At 41.7% G+C, this 20,330-nt stretch overlaps 1 protein-coding gene across 1 annotated transcript; it reads left to right on the forward strand.

The window, feature by feature from the left end:
* Positions 1-3,932: 3,932 nt before the first annotated feature.
* fam110d (family with sequence similarity 110 member D) lies at positions 3,933-18,745 on the forward strand. The gene is made up of 2 exons (XM_077576624.1): positions 3,933-4,041; positions 15,844-18,745. The coding sequence occupies exon 2, from the start codon at positions 16,266-16,268 to the stop codon at positions 17,547-17,549; it is 1,284 nt and encodes a 427-aa protein (XP_077432750.1). The 5' UTR covers positions 3,933-4,041; positions 15,844-16,265; the 3' UTR covers positions 17,550-18,745.
* Positions 18,746-20,330: the final 1,585 nt, after the last annotated feature.

Genomic DNA, 20,330 nt, shown 5'->3' on the forward strand with positions numbered 1-20,330 from the left:
AACCAGATGCTAGCTGTGTTTGCCGTGTGAAAGTGAGAGTTCTGAGTAAAACCAAAAAAAGGTTTTGCCAAAACTTGGGACTTAATAGTCATAATGTAAACATACCCTTAGGCTCGGTGTGTAATATATCACCAGGCGTCCCCCGTACCCATGTGGAAACCATTCACCTAGTAAATAGTTTTTAAAGGTATTAATTGTATTCAAGAAATAATGTAGTTATCAAATTCATTCTGGTCAACTTTTCCATTTTTGGCTATATGTTTACAGTATGACCTTCGGAAGTAGTGTCAGAAAGCCCCTTTTCATGTTCACCACCTCTGGTGAAAGTTAAAGAAAAAGATTTGTACTGTAGATTCTCCCTCAGCTGAAGTCTCACAATTAGCTGACAGCATTCCGGATGATGGTTTGATTGACTTTTGAGGAGTATTTTCCCAGCACATTTCGGCTGTACCACTTTTTGGGCGCTCCACTGTAACAACACATTTCTTTTCAAGATAGGAATTTCTTCCATTTCCTCATCTTTGTCCAGTAATATTGATCTTCCGTGCTCGGAAAACGGCCGGCACGGTGATGCATTCCGGACATTCCCATTGTACTGCCCGAATTCCCGGCATGTTATGACCGTCTTCCTACGCAAAACAATAAAAGTGAGTGAGCGGTACTAGCTTTGTTTTTGTTTTGCAGCCCGGTGCCTGAGCAAGACGTTAACACCGGACAAAAGGCGCCGTAACTTGTTGGGGAGTTGTTTGAGTAGGGTTCGAAGGTCAACAGGAAGGCTAAAATAAACTTAAGAGGAACAAAATACTGTTTTTCATTCTACACCGTAATCTTGGCAACTATTAGCGGATTAGCACGTCCGCAAACTGGCAGCAGGAAGTGTTAGCCACCTGCTAACCTCGAACTGCGCAACTGAGCGAATGCGGAGCTCGTCGGGAAGCGTGATTTCCTCGGGCTGGGAGGGAGGGGGGGGGGGGTCAGAGGTCAGCAGAGGGAGCAGATCAAGCAGAGTGCATTTCTCCCGTCTGGCGGTGACCCCCAAATGAGGCGTGACTGCGCCCTCAATCAAACAGGAAGTCCTATTCCGAGACATGTCATTTGTCAACCTGCTTGCATTCCGTCATAGCTTCTTTTTGTGTATGTGCGCGTTTTATGTTCTTTTTTAAATTTATGATCAGCACTTTGTTTCAGCTCCGGTTGTCTTTTTTAAGTGCTCTGTAAATAAAGTTGAGTTCTTCATGGAATCAATTGATGCCTTACACACAGTACTCAGTACAACAGTGTATACTGTAGTATTTTTATTTTATTTTTTTAAATCGAATGAAATTAAAAAAGTTACATTCAAATTAATTTTAATTTTTAAATGTTTTTAATGTAATGTACTATTATCTATATTTTAAGTTTTGCTCTACCTATTTTGCAATGTTTTTTTCATATTTTAGTTTTAAATTAAATAAAAATATATATATTTTTAGATTTTTATTACTGTATATCTTTTTAAGTTATTCAAAAATTTGCATTGTAAATTTGATCAATAATTCAAATCTACAATGAAATTTGTACAAACGCAGACAAGAAAACTAGACACGGCCCTGCGCTGTAAGCTAAGCTAAGCTGTAGCTAACCGAAGTGCGTATGTGGCGGCCATGTTGGCAGGGGCGTCATTGCCATCATGGAAAGTAACTTGCTTATTTCTCAACCAATTTTCACGAGGTCATTTTTTTGTTAATACCAAAGCGCTATCAATACAGAACATTTGGAGAAAAAAAAGCCCCCAAAATATTTTTAACCGTTGACACAATTTATTGGCATCCGTTTTCCTGTACTGACAACTTTGCCCCTACTAGCTTAGCGCCGCTGTAGGCAAACAGCTCAAAAGGGGTGTGTCGTTTCTAACTCTTATGGTCATATCTATTGGTAGCAGCGACGTATTTCCGTGATTGTAGCACAAAATACATCTTGGGTTATTTTCCGAGCCAAGCCTTTCACAAGTATCCAACCCATGCGTCCTTGATTTAAGCTAGCTCACAAGAACAACATCAGTTTATGCGTACTTTTAATTGGAACAGTACTTGGGTCGCGACTGATAACGTTTCACAAACTTACAAGAACGGACAAAAAAAAAAACCCGACAATTCCGAAACGGCTAGTCAAAAAGTCCAAAACAGGAAATGGAACTCTTGGCGACGTCGCGGTCGTCTGATGCGGCCATTTTGCTGCATGATGACAAAAGTTTAAAGCGACATTTATACATGAACAAAACAAGTGTGCGTGGTATGTATAGCACATGTTGAGCTTTAACATGGTTCTGTTTCGGAGCCCGTTTATGTTGCCGGGTAAAATACTTCCCAGTGTGTGCGTGCATGCGTGTTGCCCTGTGCCTCCTCGCTTGTCTGCCTGTCGTGAGTAATGAACTTAGGAATGAAAAACAGGTGTGGATCACTGCTTTATCTCTTCCTCCCAACAAACCTACGTCATTTTTTTTTTTTTTTTTACCTTCAGTGTGCTAACTGAGGAAGGGGAGGATGAGCTAAGGAAAACAAAATGGAGGACAACGAGAGTCATGTGTTAATCGGTGCAAATAAGGCAAATAAAGAAGATCAATGACAGAAAATTCCATTTAATGCTAATCATATCTGTTAACAATGAGGTGTGAACCACCCCAATGGGATCCGTCAACCCATAACACTATCTATCAATCAATCAATCAGTGGATTATCATCACATTAAATGCGGGCCTCGCTAATCAACAAAGTCATCAATCAGTCTTTTCTTTTTTAGCAAAGTTAATCATGGAGTGCTTGCAGACAGGCAAGTGAGACGCTGGCCATGTTTATGCTAGTCATGAGCAACGATGCTACATGCTATTTATGTTATAGTCAATAGAACACATTATTCTGTGGGCCTTGCAAAATCGGGTCAAAATTCAGCAAAACAGCCGGGAGCGAAGAGGGTTGCTTCAGTGAAAACGGCTGCGAGTGAATGAGTTAATTACAAAATCATCTAGCAGGCCGAATTTACCCTGATCCAGCCCGCGGGCCGGATGTTTGACACCCCTGGATTAGGGTAAACTATAATTACTGCATTAACATTAAAAAACTATATTAAAGTACTTTGCAAATTTTTGAATAACTTAAAAAGATATACAGTAATCAAAATCTAAAAATAAAATTGTAAAAAAATTTTTTATTTAAAACTAAAATATGAAAAAACATTGCAAAATATGTAGAACAAAACTTAAAAAATAGATAATAGTACATTACATTAAAAACATTTTAAAAAAAATTAAATTAATTTGAATGTAACTTTTTTAATTTCCTTCAACACATGAATTCAGTTTATCCTTTTTTTTCTTCTTTTTTTTTTAGAGAGAGAGTTTATCCTTAAAGATATGAGTTAAGATTTGCATTTCTTTGTGGAAATTGTTGAGTTATTCATCACTCACATTCAAATACATTTTAATTGTTAAATATCTTTAAGTTTAAATACTTTTAAATTCCTTTTTATTTATTGAATGATTTTTTTTTTCCTTTTCTTTATTATTATTATTATTGTTGGCCTTCTTCAGTTTTTGGTGTCATGTTTATCTCCCGCGTCACCCGCCAGGCCCCCACAGCTACACGTGGGAGTCAGTTTACACATACGCACACCTGACCCCCCCCCCCCCCCCTCTCTCTCTCTCTCTCTCTCTCTCTCTCTCTCTCTCTCTCTCTCTCTCTCTCTCTCTCTCTCTCTCTCTCTCTCTCTCTCTCTCTCTCTCTCTCTCTCTCTCTCTCTCTCTCTCTCTCTCTCTCTCTCTCTCTCTCCTCTCTCTCTCTCTCTCTCTCTCTCTCTCTCTCTCTCTCTCTCTCTCTCTCTCTCATCCTCTCCCTCTCCTCCCTCTCCGCCCCTCCCACCGAGTATGTATCTCGCCTCTCTCCGCACGCTCCCTCATTGCAAAGTCCACGAAGGAGAAAAACGTCGTTCTGTCACAGCGAGACAACTGCGCGTCTTTTGCATCGGATCCAAACAACAGGAGAGGATTACAAGCCAAACGCAATCGAGGTAAGCGTTGCGAGGCTTCACTTCTTTCTTTATTTAATAATTAAGAGATTTTTTGGGGTTTGGTGACTTTTAGTTTCTATCGTGGGTTGTTTTTCCGCTCGTGACATTAGTACAGTCATATACATCATTTGATAAATTGATTAGTTGGATTGATTGCTAATCAGTAAATACCCCCCCCCCCCTTCTCCTGCCCAATAGTGCATAATGTGAATAAAAAAAAATGTTTTAGAGTCAAATTACGACCATCAAAAAGCCCTAAAATAATAAATTCACTGGACCATTTTTAAAGTCACTTTTTAGCAGTGATACGTGTAAAAAGAAGCTCGTCACCGTTGATGCATAAAAAGTCAACGTCAAATTTGGTACTGACCACATTCTTTTGGTATTGTGGAAAAAAGACAAATAAAAAGCAAAAATATGTGATAATAAAATATTTTTTGCTCGCTGACCTGAAGTTTGATGAGGTATGCTACATGCTATTTGTATTAGCATTTAGTAGTGAGTTAGGTTTTGTGACACCCCACCCAAAAAAAAAAAAAAAAGCCAAATAAGAAAGTATTGTGAGGTATGCTACTTATGTTAGCATCTATTTAGTCAAAATAATGAGTTGCTTTTATAACTGCTTTATTTAAACTAAATTGTACTTTAGGGTTGTTGTTTTTTTACAACATGTTTTTGTGAAATTTTTGACGGCAAATGGCCCACAGGCCATAGGTTGCACACCACCCATATCAACTCGCGGAAGTGGGTGAGGCTGGTCCCAAAACTTGAGCGAGAGTGACGATTAAAGCTGATAGCCTTAACTGCGTCTTAGCGCAAATATTGACACGGCTCGAGCGGACGTCGCAGCGTCCAATCAGTCGCTCATGTTCCCATCCAGAGTGTGGATCGGTTTGATCGGCGCGCGGGTAAATGACGGCCTTGCTAGACCAAACAGAGCGCACGTGCGTTGTAAACATTCACCCCCCCCCCCCTTGCTGAGGACCAGCGGCTTTTCCGCAGAGGACGTTTAATGATTGATTTTTGGGGCTCCACAAGCAGGCAACATAAAAGCCAGAAGTTACTTGCCGCTGCCTTTCACGCAGAGCACCGCCAAGGAGGTTAGGCCGGTTTATATTTTCCCACAACCACACAGCACAAAGTTGGGAATGAAGAGCGAGAACAAAAAAAAAGTGATTGCAGTGAAGTGAAGTGAAAAGCAAATTTTGTGGTGTGAAAGCACTCACAGTGGCAGAAATAGCCTCCTTTGCATGATTCTGCATGAAAAGTTAAATGAAAAAAGGAACCTTGCGCCAGGGCAATATCCACATTTGCAGAGTTCTGTGTAAAATATTTCATACCGCAAGTTTGGCTTTGTTGCTACGTGAAAGAAACCACAAGTTATGTCATGCTTCGCAGATTTAAGTGTAAAATTTGATCTTCCGTTACAAATCGTTTACAGCCATTTTGTGCTGTGTCATTGGGTGAAAGTGCACACAGTTAGGCAATATCCTCCTTTGCTGTGTTCTGCATGAAAAGACACAGGCAAATAGATACTGAACTTTGTGTTAGGGCTCAACTTTTACCGTGTTGCCGTGTGAAAGAGAGTAATATAAAAAGTGAAAGTAAAAGTTTTTGCTGGTTTCTACATAAAATTGGACCATCTGGATCGTTTACAGCTGTTTTGTGGTGTGTTGCTGTGTGAAATGTACACAGTTAGGCAATATTATGCTTTGCAGGGTTCTGTGTAAAAAAACACAGGCGAATGAATGATGGACTTTCTAGTAAGGCTCTTGAATTTTGTGCTCTGTTGCAGTGTGAATGCACACAATTGCGGTAATATCCTGCTGCGCTGAGTTCTGTGTGAAAAGGCCAAAGCCAATAAACGCTGACTCTTCTATTCCAGATTCATTTTTTGGGTTCTCTGTATGAAAGTGTCTTTATCCAATTTTTTTTAAAAGCTATGTTAATATGAGAGCGAGCTTGCATCCAGCATGACTCAGCCAATCGTCATTCAAATTTTTTTTCCCGTGGCCGATAAAATTTTTGCAGGTGTTGTTTAGCACTTGTTGGATCTTGTCGGCGCTGTGAGATAGTGACGCTCGATTGTGTCTACCAGCCTGTTATTACCGCCGCCGGGTGCGACTTGCTCCAAGGCCAAAGTCGTCTGTTCCCAGGGTTGTACGTCATTCGCCATCGAGCGGGATGTAACGGGCCCTAAATTTTTATAAAAAAATAAGACAAATTATTATCCATAACCCGTTAAGGACAAACACGTTTAACATGTTATGATTTTTACTTTTTTTTTTTTTTCCTCCAATCAGAAGCAAACACTTTTGTTGATGCACTCTTTATGGATTTACCAGAATTTTATCATTAACATTCATTCATGCATTATTTACTTCATAAAATTAGGAATTAATCAAATTAATATTTTATTTTATTTAGTAGTGAGTCGTGACTTTAATAAACAACGATTTAACGGTTCCCGGAGCCACAATGGCCCAAAAAAGTAGATATTGGTCGGGGTTCTAAAGAATTACTTTGGCCCTAAGATTTTGTTTTATAAAAAATAAATAAGCAAAATTTAATCCAAATTTATAAAATCGAAACAAAATTGATTAAATACAGGCTACATTAAATTTTAAATAAAATCTAATAAAATTTAAAAATGTACATTTCCATTTATTTTTATTTTACTTATATTCTCATTACTTCCTGCACAAAATTATCAAAAATATTTAACTGTAAAACGTTTGCTTAAAAAAAAAAAGAAAAAAAAAGTTTTTTTTAGTAGTGAGGTTAGCAAAATTAAAAAAAGGGAAAAAAATGGGTACTGCTGATAAAACGAAATGTTAATAATATCTTCATCTATTAATTGTTCGTGAGCCATCACGAGCGTCGCCGTCCATTTTAAACGGCCACTGTTGTCAAAACGAGCATTTGACGGTGGGTCACATGATTCTTGTGTAAACTGCAAACTCCTTGGCGGAGGTAACAACCTGATTAATTGCTCCACGTCGCATGTGTTTCTTATCACGGGCATGTGCTCGCATAAACATCACCTTCAAAGCCGTTTCATCTTCCTGCAAAGGTTTGCATGTAAGGACCCCCTCCAGTTATGTCGGCAAGCTTAAGTTTCTAATTAGAGGTGTGGCGTACCCCTGCTGATGACATCATCACCCCCCCCCCCCTCCCCCTAAAGCAAGTTCTGCATCCACAGCCTGAGAAGCAGCTGCTTTCCAATGTCAGATGTGGACCCTTCCTACCTTCTAATTTGACTTTATTGCTCGCTGTCCAGTCCGTCGACTTGTTTTTGTTCGAGCAAATTATGCTGCTGTGCATCCTGGGAACTTTCTCACAGGAACCTTAAAAAATAGAAAATAAAAACATCTATGTTATGTGTAAAAAAAAAAAAAATGGAGCACTGAAGCAAAGTGGAGACAGTTGGGCAAACTAGCATTAGCATGTGTGTTTATTTGCTGTTTCTAGCCGCGTGTTTTCAAAAAGCGACAAATGGTAAGGTTAAGGTCTAAGGTTAAGGAGTGCGTGTTGTTACTTTGTTTTGACAATCAGGGCAAAACAATCATGTTACTTTTTTTAATAGAAAAAGTGTTGACAACCTTTGACCTTAAGCAATTATTAACTTAATATTTTTTTAACTTAATAATTGACACCACACTTCCCATTTATTTTGTTTGTGGAAAAGTCACAACAGTCAGGAAGAGATTATTGTTACTTTGTTTTAATGAACAAGGTGTTGATAACCTCAGATGATGAACTTTTTATTTATTGATTTGTTTATTCAGCCAAGATGGCTTGGTGCGAAAATTGCAGACCATGAGGAAGAGACAATGTTGTTACTTTGTTTTAATGAACAAGGTGTTGATAACCTCAGATGATAAACTTTTTATTTATTTGTTTATTCAGCCAAGATGGCTTGGTGCGAAAATTGCAGACCACGAGGAAGAGACAATGTTGTTACTTTGTTTTAATGACCCAAGTATTGACAATCTTGGATCATAAAGATATTTTTTCACTAATAATTTAGTCAAACATGCCCCTTGCGGAAAAGAACAGACTTACAGTGATAACAAGTTTAATGTCATTACTTTGTTTTAATGAACCGAGTGTTGACAAACTTCGACTATGAACTTCAAGTTAATGGTTGACAGTTGCACACGACTGTTCATTTTGTTTGCCGAAAAGTTTAAAGTTACAGAACCAGGATGAATTGCTCGTCGTTACTTTGTTTTAATGACAAAAAAGTATGGACAAACTTAAACCATTAACTTGAATTTTCAACTTAATGATTGACCTTTCTACTCTGCTTATTTTGTTTGCGGACTATCAGCATGAGAATGGGTTTAATGTTGTTACTTTGTTTATGTGAACAAGTGTTGACAACCTTAGACAATGAACTTCACTTTTCAACCTGATTGCCATCTGCATTCTACTTGCTTATTTTATCAACAGAAAAGCATTGAATATCAGCGTGAGAATTAGTTCAATGATGTTACTTTGTTTTAATGAACCAAGTGTTGACAACCTTAGACAATGAACTTAATTATTGACACACACGCTCCCTTTGTTCACAGCAAAGCGCAATCTTACAGTACCAGGATGAATTGCCCGCTGTTACTTTGTTTTAATGAACCATGTGTCTGTAGCATGCAGTTGGGGGAAAAAAATCAGCACAATCTGCTCGTTCCTGTGCTTTACAGACATCAAAATCTGCCCCAAATGTTGCCATCTAACTTCGGAAGCGCGTCGGCTCGACTGTCATCATCGCTCTCGTCACATTTGTTACATCAGCATCCTCCACGGACTCATGATTCCATCTATTATTTACGGCCTGCTCTCAAATCATCTGAAGCGAACCTGACAGATTTCCATCCCTGGTGTGCGTCTGACAGCTGCGAACAAGCGCCGCTCGCATCCTCGTCTCTTGCCGGCGCTCCGAGCAGGCGCCGCATCCGTTCACGTCACGTCACGGCGCTCCGCTCAACCGTGACGACGTCGCCGGGCCCCAACCGGATGTTGACGTGTGATTCCGACAGGAGGAGGTGGAAGGCGAGCGGGGGGGGGGGGGGGGGGGTTCCGTCGGCCGTTGTTTGTCGGGAAGCAGGTCGGCCGACGTGTAATGAGACGAGACAGCTGGCGGGTTCGGCAGAGGTTAACGGCTCGCACGTGTGGCAGTCGGCCCCAAAAAAACAACAGAAACGACGTGAAACGGAGAAGGCTTTCAGGGATTCTTGCTTGAAGTTTTGGCAAGTCATGTAATGAGATTGTTCCGAGTCAGTTAGTAAGGATAACAGACACCTTGCACAATAGAAATAAACAGAAGGACTATAAATAAACTACAAAGTGAGAAAAAGAAAAATGGTCTAAGGTCCACTCAGTCCCAAAGAGATGTGTCATAAAATATCTTCAAAAATCATTAATAACGACCAACTTGCACAGTAGAACTAAAATGACTCAAAATAATCCACAAAGTCAAAAAAAAAGTCCAAGGCATGCTCAGTCACAGTGACATGTCCTATAATTAATGCAATCGCTCCTCTACTCTCACCAGTTATTAATAATGGTAAAAGCTTACCTACATTCACGTATACATAAACACCAACAAAACTAACAATAAAAACGACTCCAAATAATCCATAAAGTCAAGAAAGTCCCATGCACACAAGGTTATTTGCCGGAGACAAGTCTTATAGTTAATGCAATCGCTTTTTTTTGCCAGTTATTCAAGACAACTGCCATCTTGCACTATAAAATTAAACAAAACCACTCAAAATAATCCACAAAGTAAAATTCCAAGACATGCTCAGTCCTACAGTCTATGTTGTCCCTTTATTAATGTGATGAACCCTCTTGCCAGTTATTCATAATCATGATAAATGCCAACTTGCACAATAGAAAACAACAAAATGACTAAAAAAATAATCCACAAAGTCCAAACATTCCATGGCATGTTTAGTCACACAGAGACCTGTCTTAGAAATTAATTTGATGGCTCCTCACATCAGTTATTCAGGATACCTACCAACGTGTACAATAGAAACAAACAAAAACAGTTTACAATAATCTACAAAGAAAAAAAATCGAAGGTATGATCAGTCCCACAGAGACCTGTCCTTTCATAAATGTGATGACTCCTCTTACCAGTTATTCATAATCATGATAAATGCCAACTTGCACAATAGAAAACAACAAAATGACTAAAAAATAATCCACAAAGTCCAAACATTCCAAGGCATACTCAGTCACACGGAGACCTGTCCTAGAAAATACTGTGATGGCTCCTCACACCAGTTTTTCATGATAACTACCACCTTGTACAATTGAAACAAACAAAACAATTTACAATAATCTATAAAGAAAAAAAAGATCCAAGGTATGCTCAGTCCCACAGAGACCTGTCCTTTCATAAACGTGATGACTCCTCTTGACAGTTAATCATAATAACCGACACCTTGCGCAAAAGGAATGAACAAAAACAATTCGCAATAATCCACAAAAACTCTCTCGTCCATGCTGCCTTTTTTTCCTCAAACTGACACATTTCCCTCTGTCGGGCAGATGTGTTCTTTAACGAGGCACTAAGAGGGGCCGCTAAAAACGCGCGGGGTGTCAAGTTGGCCACCTGCCGACCCCTAATTACGGCACCTTCAAAAGCAAAGCCTGCCTGATGACGGGCAGCGGCGTCGCGTTTAAGCGCATCAGGAAATTCGAGTTACGCGCGCTGACGAAACGTGACAGCAACACAAATGGATGCACGCGGTGACTCAAAAAGTTAGCAAGCACTCGGGAGGTTTGGTGAGCGGCGCCGTTTGCTCCAGCTGTGTCGTGTCCCCGAACGCGAGGTCAGCTAAAAAAAGCCCCCACCGCCACCTCCCACTTACGACCCCCTGCTGGTCTACTGCCCACTTTAAATGGGCCACTATCGATTCTGTATCAACAGAGTGGGATGGTGTTTGATGGATTTCATCGAGTATGGTCCAATGAAAACCACTTACTGAGTCATGTGACTTAGTCGACCGACTAAATGGAGTCACGCAGCAGATACTGTATGTTCAGGCTAAAAAACAAATACAGCTAAAACTACATTGTTTGCGGCAACAACAAAAAAAGAAGCTAATGCAGTGCAGATTTGATATCAATATGATATCAAGTTCATAAATAGTCTATCAATCTAATGATATCAATAGCACTATTAGCTTAATACAGTAGGTCAATTCACATGAATCATCAAGTCAGCAAAATTGGAATCGATCTGAAACCAAGAAAGTACAGGAAAGTATCATGATACTGTACTGATATTTTTGTAATATAGAGTTCAGAAAAGACCCGTAGCTTCGATAATTAAACTATTGTAAATTACGATGGATTCGTCAATCAAATTACTAAATCTGAAAATGCAAGATTTGGTATCAAGAGATACTGGGCCAGTATCGTGATACCAGTTCTGATATTTAGGTCAACTGCGCTACGATAATTACACTAAATTAATAGATTAAATAATAAATAATATATTTTTAAATAATAATAAGATTTTAAAAAGTATTGTATATATTATTTAAAATAATAAAAAACTTTTTCTTTTTTTTTATGGGGGGGGGGGGGGGGGGCTATCTTGTTGCAACCCTCATCAGTTTGCAGTAGCTATGTCGTCTCCAGCACTCTTGTCTTTGAATGACAAAGGCAGCCGGTTAAGAGCCGGCGTTGTCCATGTTGTGTTTTGGGAGGGTCTCAAGGGTGGGGGGGTTGTAGGGCATGGGGGGGGGGGCACTCACCAGAGAAAGTCATTAGCAACCTCCAGCAGCTCAGACGCGATAATACCCAGAAGATTTACACTATTGTCTGCTTTCTTTGTCTTTTTTTTGGGGAGGGGGGGACAGTAGTTGACGTCTTTTATGTTTTATGGCAGCCGTGTTGCCCCTCCCTGACTAATGAGGCTGAGCAGCCAAGATGACTTGTTGTGACCCATTACTAACGTCAACAAAGCCCCTGGCCTCTGTCTCTCTTTCTTAAAATTGTTTTTTTAAGCCAAAAATATAATACAATATATTTTAATCTAAATTTATATGTGCAATCATTTAAAAATATCTTCTCCTAAAATGTATTTTTATTAATACAAAATGTTTTGGTAATTATTTAAAAAAAAATTGTGTATATGTTTAATTCATAAAAGCACACAATTACATTACACGATTATGCAATAAAATGGCAGACACTTCTGTGGCGTCGTCACAAAAATAATTAAACAAGCCCAGGACAAATTTGGGGGCGTATTTTCCCCGTTCACATCAAACTATTACCCATAAAAGGCGCTTTCGGCTGCACGTGTGTTTATACATTTTGTGCTTTATGAGCATCCTGCCTCTCTGACCGGACCGTCCATCACATCGGCAACACGTGACCGGCGTGCATTAGCGGCGGCGCCAGATGTTAGCACGCGTCTGTCTCCAGATGAATTGGACAGGTGAACGCTTTCACTGAGGTGGTCCAATATGCTCTTATCTTGTGTTTACCTGTTGGAGACGGATGGCACCGATGAAGCAATTCCTCCTCCTGAGGCCGCATGCTTTCATTCTATGTCACATCCACGTATGTAGCGTTTATCAGATGCTAAGACTTTTAGCTAATGCTAATCTGCGCTAACAAAGCAGTTCTGCTTACCTTTTGGCTTTGATGTTTTATATTGTGCAAGATGGCCATTGATTGAAAATGGTGGATTTTCGCCCAGCCTGGCTTTCAAGTCACAGGTGGAGAACCTCAAGTATGGAGGCGGGGTTATGCAAATTAGCCACATTGTGATATCACAGTGGGGCACAATTCAGAAAGGCTTTCTCATTTTGCGTAAATAGGCAGATAAAAGATGAACTTTGTTGTTTTAATTTCACATTTAAAGACATTTAAAAAATCAATTGTACACAATATGACCCCTTTTATGAAGCCATAACAACAGCAGTGATTAAAAATCTGCGTCAGGTCTGCGTAGGGCGGCTCCGTGCGGCGCGACACTAAACATCTGGTTCTGCTTTAGCCGGCATGGGGTCGCCCCCGCTAAGCCTCCGAACCCCTGCAGGGGTGAGGGCCAGCCCCCCCCCCCCCCCCCTGGCAAAGCGGGTGGGACGGAGATTAGAATGCGCTTGCTCAACAGCGGAGGAGACACATTTGTTGCTCTTTAGGGTTTGTGTTTGTCCTCAGTAGTAGGGCGGCACCATATGGCCTTTAAATTATTTATTTTATTATTTTACGTAAAAATGTTAGTTAGTGGAAGCAGTGCCGTTAACTATGGAAGCCGTTGAAAAAAAAAAAAAATCATCTTGTCAAATAAACTTTCATCCCAAAACTTGATCAGCCCTTTTCAGTAGTCACGTTTGTTTGGTTGTGACTCATTTTAAACTTTTTCACGCCTCTAAACAAGAACTTTCCCAGGCTGGAAGTCTGACATCTGGGGAGGGGGGAAAAAAAAAAAAAAACGTAACCAGCAGGTTGTCGACTCTCAGAGGATTTATAGCAGTATGTCGTTTGTGATGTGGAACCTGTACGAGGTAAAAGGTCACGGGAAAGCGAAAAGGTGGCCTGCTCAATGTACATGAAAGACATTTTATTTTCTGTTTTTAAACGGGCATATAAATATAAACATTTGTTATCCAAGTACAAAAAAAAAGGTCATAAATGTAATAACTTTTTAATACCTACATTTTAAAAGGAAGCTAACCACCAACTGACGTTTATAATATCGATGATGTCATTTTCATTGTTTGGCCTGAAATAACATTTGGTAGGATACGAGCTAGACAACAAGCAAACGTCTCAATGCACACGTGCGCAAACTATATACAGACGCATGCTGGGCTGTCCATAAATATGCCCGTAATAAACATGCGGCATGATTTCACACAGCCTGGCGTGTCTCCCTGCTATGTTTGTTGTGGGTTTGTCATTTCAAAACAGGACTCGTTAACCAGCACTGTGAAATATTTATCGCTGCTTTATTTTATTTAGCAGCGCCCCGAGTCTTTGGTGGTACTACCATAAAAAAAATAAAAACTTTAAAATACGTGCGTAAAGTCAGAAATTCCACCACCTGCCGTCATCATCCCGTTGTATGTAAAAAGAAAAAAAACAAAACGTACATTCCTGCTCTGCTACGTTTCAAGGCCTTTTTTTTTTTTTTTTAAGTGGAACGATTCGATTTGGTATGATTTAGAGGGATTATGATGTGATTAAAGAGATAACAATGAAATGAGTTTGCCATTTTACAGTATGAATGAACTTGTGAGTAGGCTACGGTAAAAGTCAAATTTCTTTTTTTTTTTTCTTTTTTTTTTTTTTTTCTTTTTTCTACAGGAGAGCTCAGTATTGTTCATTCGATTTGACATCATCATTGCTCTCCTTTTTTTTTTTTTTTTTAAAAATCCAACAAATCAATTAAAAAAATTTAATAAATGTTTTTTTTTTTGTTTTTTTTTTAAATACATATATATATATATATATATATATATATATATATATATATATATATATATATATATACATATATATATACCCTTTTTTTTGTATGTGGGTGAGTATGTGTATGTGCGTGTGTGTGTGTGTGTGCGTGCGTGCGAGCGAGCGTGTGTGTATTCATCAGTTCACCTAAAGCCCATTAAAAAAAAAAAACATACTAATAATATAATATAATAATAAATTGCCAGATGCAGAAACATCAATGTAAGTTATCATGATGTAGTGGCTCTCGCTAACAGACAGAATTAAGTAACCGGAATTAGGTTAAAAAATTCTATATACGTAGACCATGTTTCTATAAATTTTGATATTTGGTTTTTATTTGAGGCAGATATTTTTTCCATTAAAATGTGATTTATGAGGAGGTTAGTCAAATTTCTTTTTAAAGAAATATCGCCCCAATAAAAGACGATTCTGTACGTATCTCGATGAATTAAGTATAATTCGGTTCGATTCAAAGCACTCCCATCTCTTATCTGATTCAAATCGTTTTTTTATGCTACACCCCTAATATATAAATATATATTTAAAAAATATATTTTTGCGGAGTAGTACCTGTGCCATGGACCGCCCGGTGGTTGTGGACCACTGCCTTCGATAACCAGAGGGAAAAAGTTTGGGGAAAATTGGCACATCCGAAGCTTGAAACAGAACTTCTTCTACAATAATAATAATAATAATAATGACAATAATAATAAAAATGATATCCGGTTGCAGCTGTGTATTTAGATGATTCGATTCTGGAGTCACTTTTCATTCTGGCTAGCTAAACTGTCTGTTTCTCTCTGTGAAAGGTAGCAAAGCAGAATGTGGGAGGTTCAAGTTAATCCACGAATTTGCGGAATTTGAAATTGAATGCCCGAAGGAGTGTTTAGCGTCCGAGACTCATGACTTGGGCCCTCCAGCTGTGAAGCTTTGGCGAGTTCTGTTGACAATATCCAAACTCTACAGTTGTGTCTCTTGTTTGTGCCAATTTGGCGAGAGACAGTCAAAATTAATTTCGTGGCGACTCTCTGGAGTTTGACGTCACGTTGTGGTAAAAGCAGCTCATGTACAATTTGACTTCAGTTGATTTCCTTGAGAATCGTGTTTGATCCCTTTCCATGTTTAGTCGAGGGCGCGTGTGAAAGGATACACACGTTGTGTACGAATATATGCCAGCTTTACACGCCGGCCCGCTGAGGACACGCGTCTCCCTCCTGCTTTAAATAAGCGCCGGCACACAATAGCAGCGTCTGCCATCTGCTCTCTCAAAACAACTAAATCCTCCCTCCTCTCTCTTTCCCCGTGCCTCCCCAGGGTCCACACAGGTGAGGCCACCGCGAATCGACATCGGCCCATCTGTCAGTCGACGTGCGGAGTACCTCGGACGCAAACGCGTCCGCCGGGAGGATCGGCGGAGGGAGGAAAAGAAAACGTCTTTTCAAAGAGCGCCCCGCTTTGCTATTTTGGCTGCGCTGTGGCCAGGGAGTGTCTCGGTTGGGAGTCCTCCGACACAAAAAGGCCTATCCAAAAGACTGGGCAAATACTGGGTATCAATTAGCCTAAGCGCTAAGATTACCCCCCTCTGAAAAAAGAGACACCAAAAAAATAAAATAAACGCTGTGGTTTCCTCAAATGCTCCCCTCCAAATTTGCAGGAATGAAAGTCACGTGTTGAAGGAGAGACAACACAAAAAAGGGGCAACAGATTGGATGTATTTCCTATACTGTTAAATCAACATGAAGCCGTTGACCCCCATCGGATCCCCGTCCCCCCTGCGACTCCTCAACAAGGGTCCGGACTACCTGCGGCGCCAGATAGACGGCGGGGGCCACGGTCGAGCGATTAGCGCCGTGGAGAGGCTGGAGGCGGACAAGGCCAAGTATGTCAAGAGCCAGCAGGTCATCAACACCAAACAGGAACCCGTGTTGGTGCCGTGCGCCACCCCGCCGCCGCCTCGCAGGGTTTTGGCCGCACCTGGCGGATTCAGCCCCCAACTCCCTCCACGGCGTTTATCCAGCACTCCCTTCTCCACTCTCTCTGGATCTTTCACCTCCAGGGATGAAAATGAAAACGACGACTCCAAAAAGGAGAACAAACTATCTGCCGTTGACATCGAGGCTCACAACAACATCATCAACGGGAAGCCGCCTAATCCCAGAACTCCGGGATACACCACCTTGGTGGCACCGCACAGTGCGCCCGTCCTCCGCAGGAGCACCGGCAAACGCATGCTGAGACCGGACTCGCTCCTCATCTACCGGCAGAAGAAAGAGTGCAAGAACCCCAGCGTCGAGAACGGCAGCGTGGAGCTGAAGGGATACAGCTTCGTCCGCCGCCTCTTCCAGGGTTCCGTGAGGGAGAAAGGGGGCGGAGTCCACAAGATGGTCATCGGGGAGGAGAAAACGCCTTCGCGGGACGGAGACTCACGCATGTCATGGACTAACGATAAGGATACAACAGACGGTGGGCCGGGAAGCAGGAGGTCCAGCAAAACAGACCAGGAACATAGCCCGGGGTCCATCACCAGCCGAGGGTTGAGCTCGACACCGGACCAGACCAATGAGGGGTCTAAAGATACCAACGATGACGGCATGGACGACAACGACCCCTGGAGACGTGCGTCGCCGCAGTCGTCATCAAGCAGGAGCAAGTTTGCCGGGTTGCGCCGTTCGAAATCGGACCTGCATCTATGCTGCTCCGTTGCCTGGTCCGAGCAGGAGCAGTTCTTTGACTTTTGCGGCCTGGACGCAGACCTGATCGAGCGCCTCGGTCGGGAGAACTTCCTGTCCGGCGCCAGCTCCATAGACACGCTTTCGCTGGCACTGCGCAGCATCGCCGGGGACGGCGGCACCGAGCCCAGCGAGTTCTCCCGTCACTCGGGAGACGGCTTGTTTCAGGAGGAGCTGGCCGAGCAGCCCCCCGCTGGCGTGTCCATCATCGAGAGGAACGCTCGGGTCATCAAGTGGCTCTACGGGTGCAAGAATGCTGCCTGCGAAGGACCGAAAGAGTCTACGGTTTGATCCAGAGGACCGTGCTCCGTTCTAAGACTTTATGCAGTAGCTTTCTTTGGCACATTGTTTACATCAGTACTTTGGTGGTTGCTTTTTGAAAAAACGATTTTGCCAAACGACTTCTACAAAACCTATTTATGGATCTCATGAAAACCTCATCTGCAGGTGGACTGTTTCCAGATACAGAACTGGATTCTGAACTGTATTTTTTGGGGGGGGCACATAGCTATAATTGTCTGCTAGTAATGACAGCAAAGAGTTCGATTTCGTGAACTAAATCCGCGTGAAGTGAACCATGAGTACCTCATAAAGAAATGTCTCGGTTTTAGTTTAGAGTGTGTTGCTTTTAGTTTTGCTCTTTTAAACGCAGGCGTTGGAACAAACATGTAAGACACCCCTGTGGGGTTAATGTACTGAAACGGACAGAGAGGGGATTCGGATAGAGCTTTGTTTTTACTTTATTTTTCTAGACACTGTCCTGATAATTGCTTGTGACGCCATTGATGACCACCGAGGATTACTGGGAAATTGTAAAATATGCTACGTACACCAGACAATTAGTTCCAATAAGCTTTTCAATATGTTATAGTCACCACTCAGAAGCCCCTTTCACATTGCTAAGGTCCAACGATCGAACCGGTACTTGGTTTCCCGTCGCGTCTGAAGGGCGCATCTAGATAGGCGGACAAATTCGCTGGTTGACTTAAAACCCCCGTCGTCATTCCGCATCGGCACCGCACGCGTGACTTTGATGATCCTGGGCCAGTGTGAAAGGGGCTTTAAAAACAAAAAGACAGTCAAAATGTCAGCTGTTCGGTGATGAGCTGCATGTGGTGGTAAAGCCTTGAAGATAAACCGCAGATTCTACCTCACTTCATTCATCACTGACTATCTCCGCCAATAGGTCACTTCAGACTCGGGGGGGGGGGGCGGGGGGCGGGGGGGTCTTCCAAGGTATGCTGAGGGTTAAACTGAGGTTCTCGCATGTGACTAGTGAAATAAATTAATGTAATTACTCGCAACTTTGATAGCTCTACCCGTATTTATCGTCTCCCACGCACACTCCTTCAACTGGACCTACTTTTGCCTTTGTTTGCATGTTTACAAATCGGATCATTTTTGTGACTGATGTGTATGAAAGACTGTTTTCTACTCCAAAGAGATGTGTATCAAGTACACAGCAAATAAATGCAAATAATGACTGATTTTGACTGTTTCAGATTTTTTTTTTTGGGGGGGGGGGGGGGGTAATGTAACAGATGTGAGGACCCGGTACAGAGCCTTGAGGAACACCTTTGGATAACAAGTTGCCATTTATGAACATGAATCATCCAGATAACCAACAGGATTGTTCTTGTACTTAATATGCATCAATTTTCTTCACAAGGGTCGCGGGGGTTTGCTGGAGCCTATCCCAGCTGGCTTCGGCCAGTAGGCGGGGCACACCCTGAACTGGTTGCCAGCCAATCGCAGGTACTTAATATCAACATGTAAATAAGTCTTACCTTTCGATAGTACGTCGAGGCGTCTCTCAAAGCCTGATCAGTTCACTCGGATCAGATATTGTTTTCGTTCAATGAGCCAACTATTTCTACAGGCGTCACATAGCATGACGTAAATTAGCCGTGAACCCGGGAACTGTTTTAGATGGTCAAGAAAACCTAATTAGTTTTCTTCAAGTGCTTTTAAGGATCCAAACATCTGGATTTGTACTCTGCCCACACATTTGTTTGTTTTAAGGATAGAAAACATGAACCGTCCTCCATCTTTTTGCAAGCAGCAGCAGCAAGACAATTAGCTTCTTGTGTCAGCCTCACTGACTGGAGGGCCTGCTGTGACATCCTGTTTTGGGTTCACAGGACAAGGTTTCAACATATGCTCATGTTTTGGCATTGGCTTTCTTTCCCCTCAGTCTTTTTCTTCGTCTAGCGTCTGCTGCCCTGAAATCAACGAGACACCAGCTGGCAGAGGACAATCCTCGCTGTGTAATTGTAGGGACGGACAGGATCGGGGAAGCGCTGAGCAAGCAAAGTCAGAGGGAATAGAAACACCCGAAAAAGTTTGCAACAAACCACGCGAGGCTGCTGATGTGGGTTTTCATTCACGTAAAACCTCGACGGGGGGTCCAAAGACCTACAACCTGACCCAATTATGACGGCACTAATGAGAAAAAGCCTCTGGAATCCATTTGTCATTCATTTTCCACTTTTTGGTGGCACACATCCAACAGTCCAGTTTACATACGTCCAAGTGGCCTCAAACTGAATCCATGCATTTTCTTGCCTTCCTTTCTCAGAAGTCAACATAACGTGTGCCAGGGTTTTAGTATGCCCCCTGAAGTGTGTCAAATCTGGCCTAGTTCTTCTGCACCGGTAGCCGCAGCAAACTGGGGTTGACTATGTTGGCTTTGTGGCTTCAGGCACACTTTGGACTTTAAGGATAGCCCAGTAGTAGAGGTCAAGATCCTACTGGAAAGGGTCGTCAGGTACCGAGAAGAATCACAGTGGTTTGATCTTTGAAGTCGATACGTTAGAGGTAGGGACTTGACGGGGGTTGTGGATTTTAGACTTCCCAGTTTTGATGTTTTCAGGAAATAGGGAGGTTGAGGAGACCATCAGATCCATTTGAGGACCTGCTTTATGGATGAAACAAGTCAGATCTTTAGTGGGTCCGCTTTGTTGATTCACATCCTTACTAAACCACTTTGGTGGAAATATGGCTTTAGGTGACTTCATGAAATTGTTGTTGGCGACTACAGCCACATTTCTTTATCTCTTTGACTGCCAGACG

The sequence above is a fragment of the Vanacampus margaritifer genome, chromosome 9 (assembly GCF_051991255.1).
Source record: "Vanacampus margaritifer isolate UIUO_Vmar chromosome 9, RoL_Vmar_1.0, whole genome shotgun sequence".
NCBI lineage: Eukaryota > Metazoa > Chordata > Actinopteri > Syngnathiformes > Syngnathidae > Vanacampus > Vanacampus margaritifer.

What these genes read in the sequence shown, in the direction of transcription:
- fam110d (XM_077576624.1), top strand. Translation starts at nt 16,266, where the DNA reads ATGAAGCCGTTGACCCCCATCGGATCCCCGTCCCCCCTGCGACTCCTC.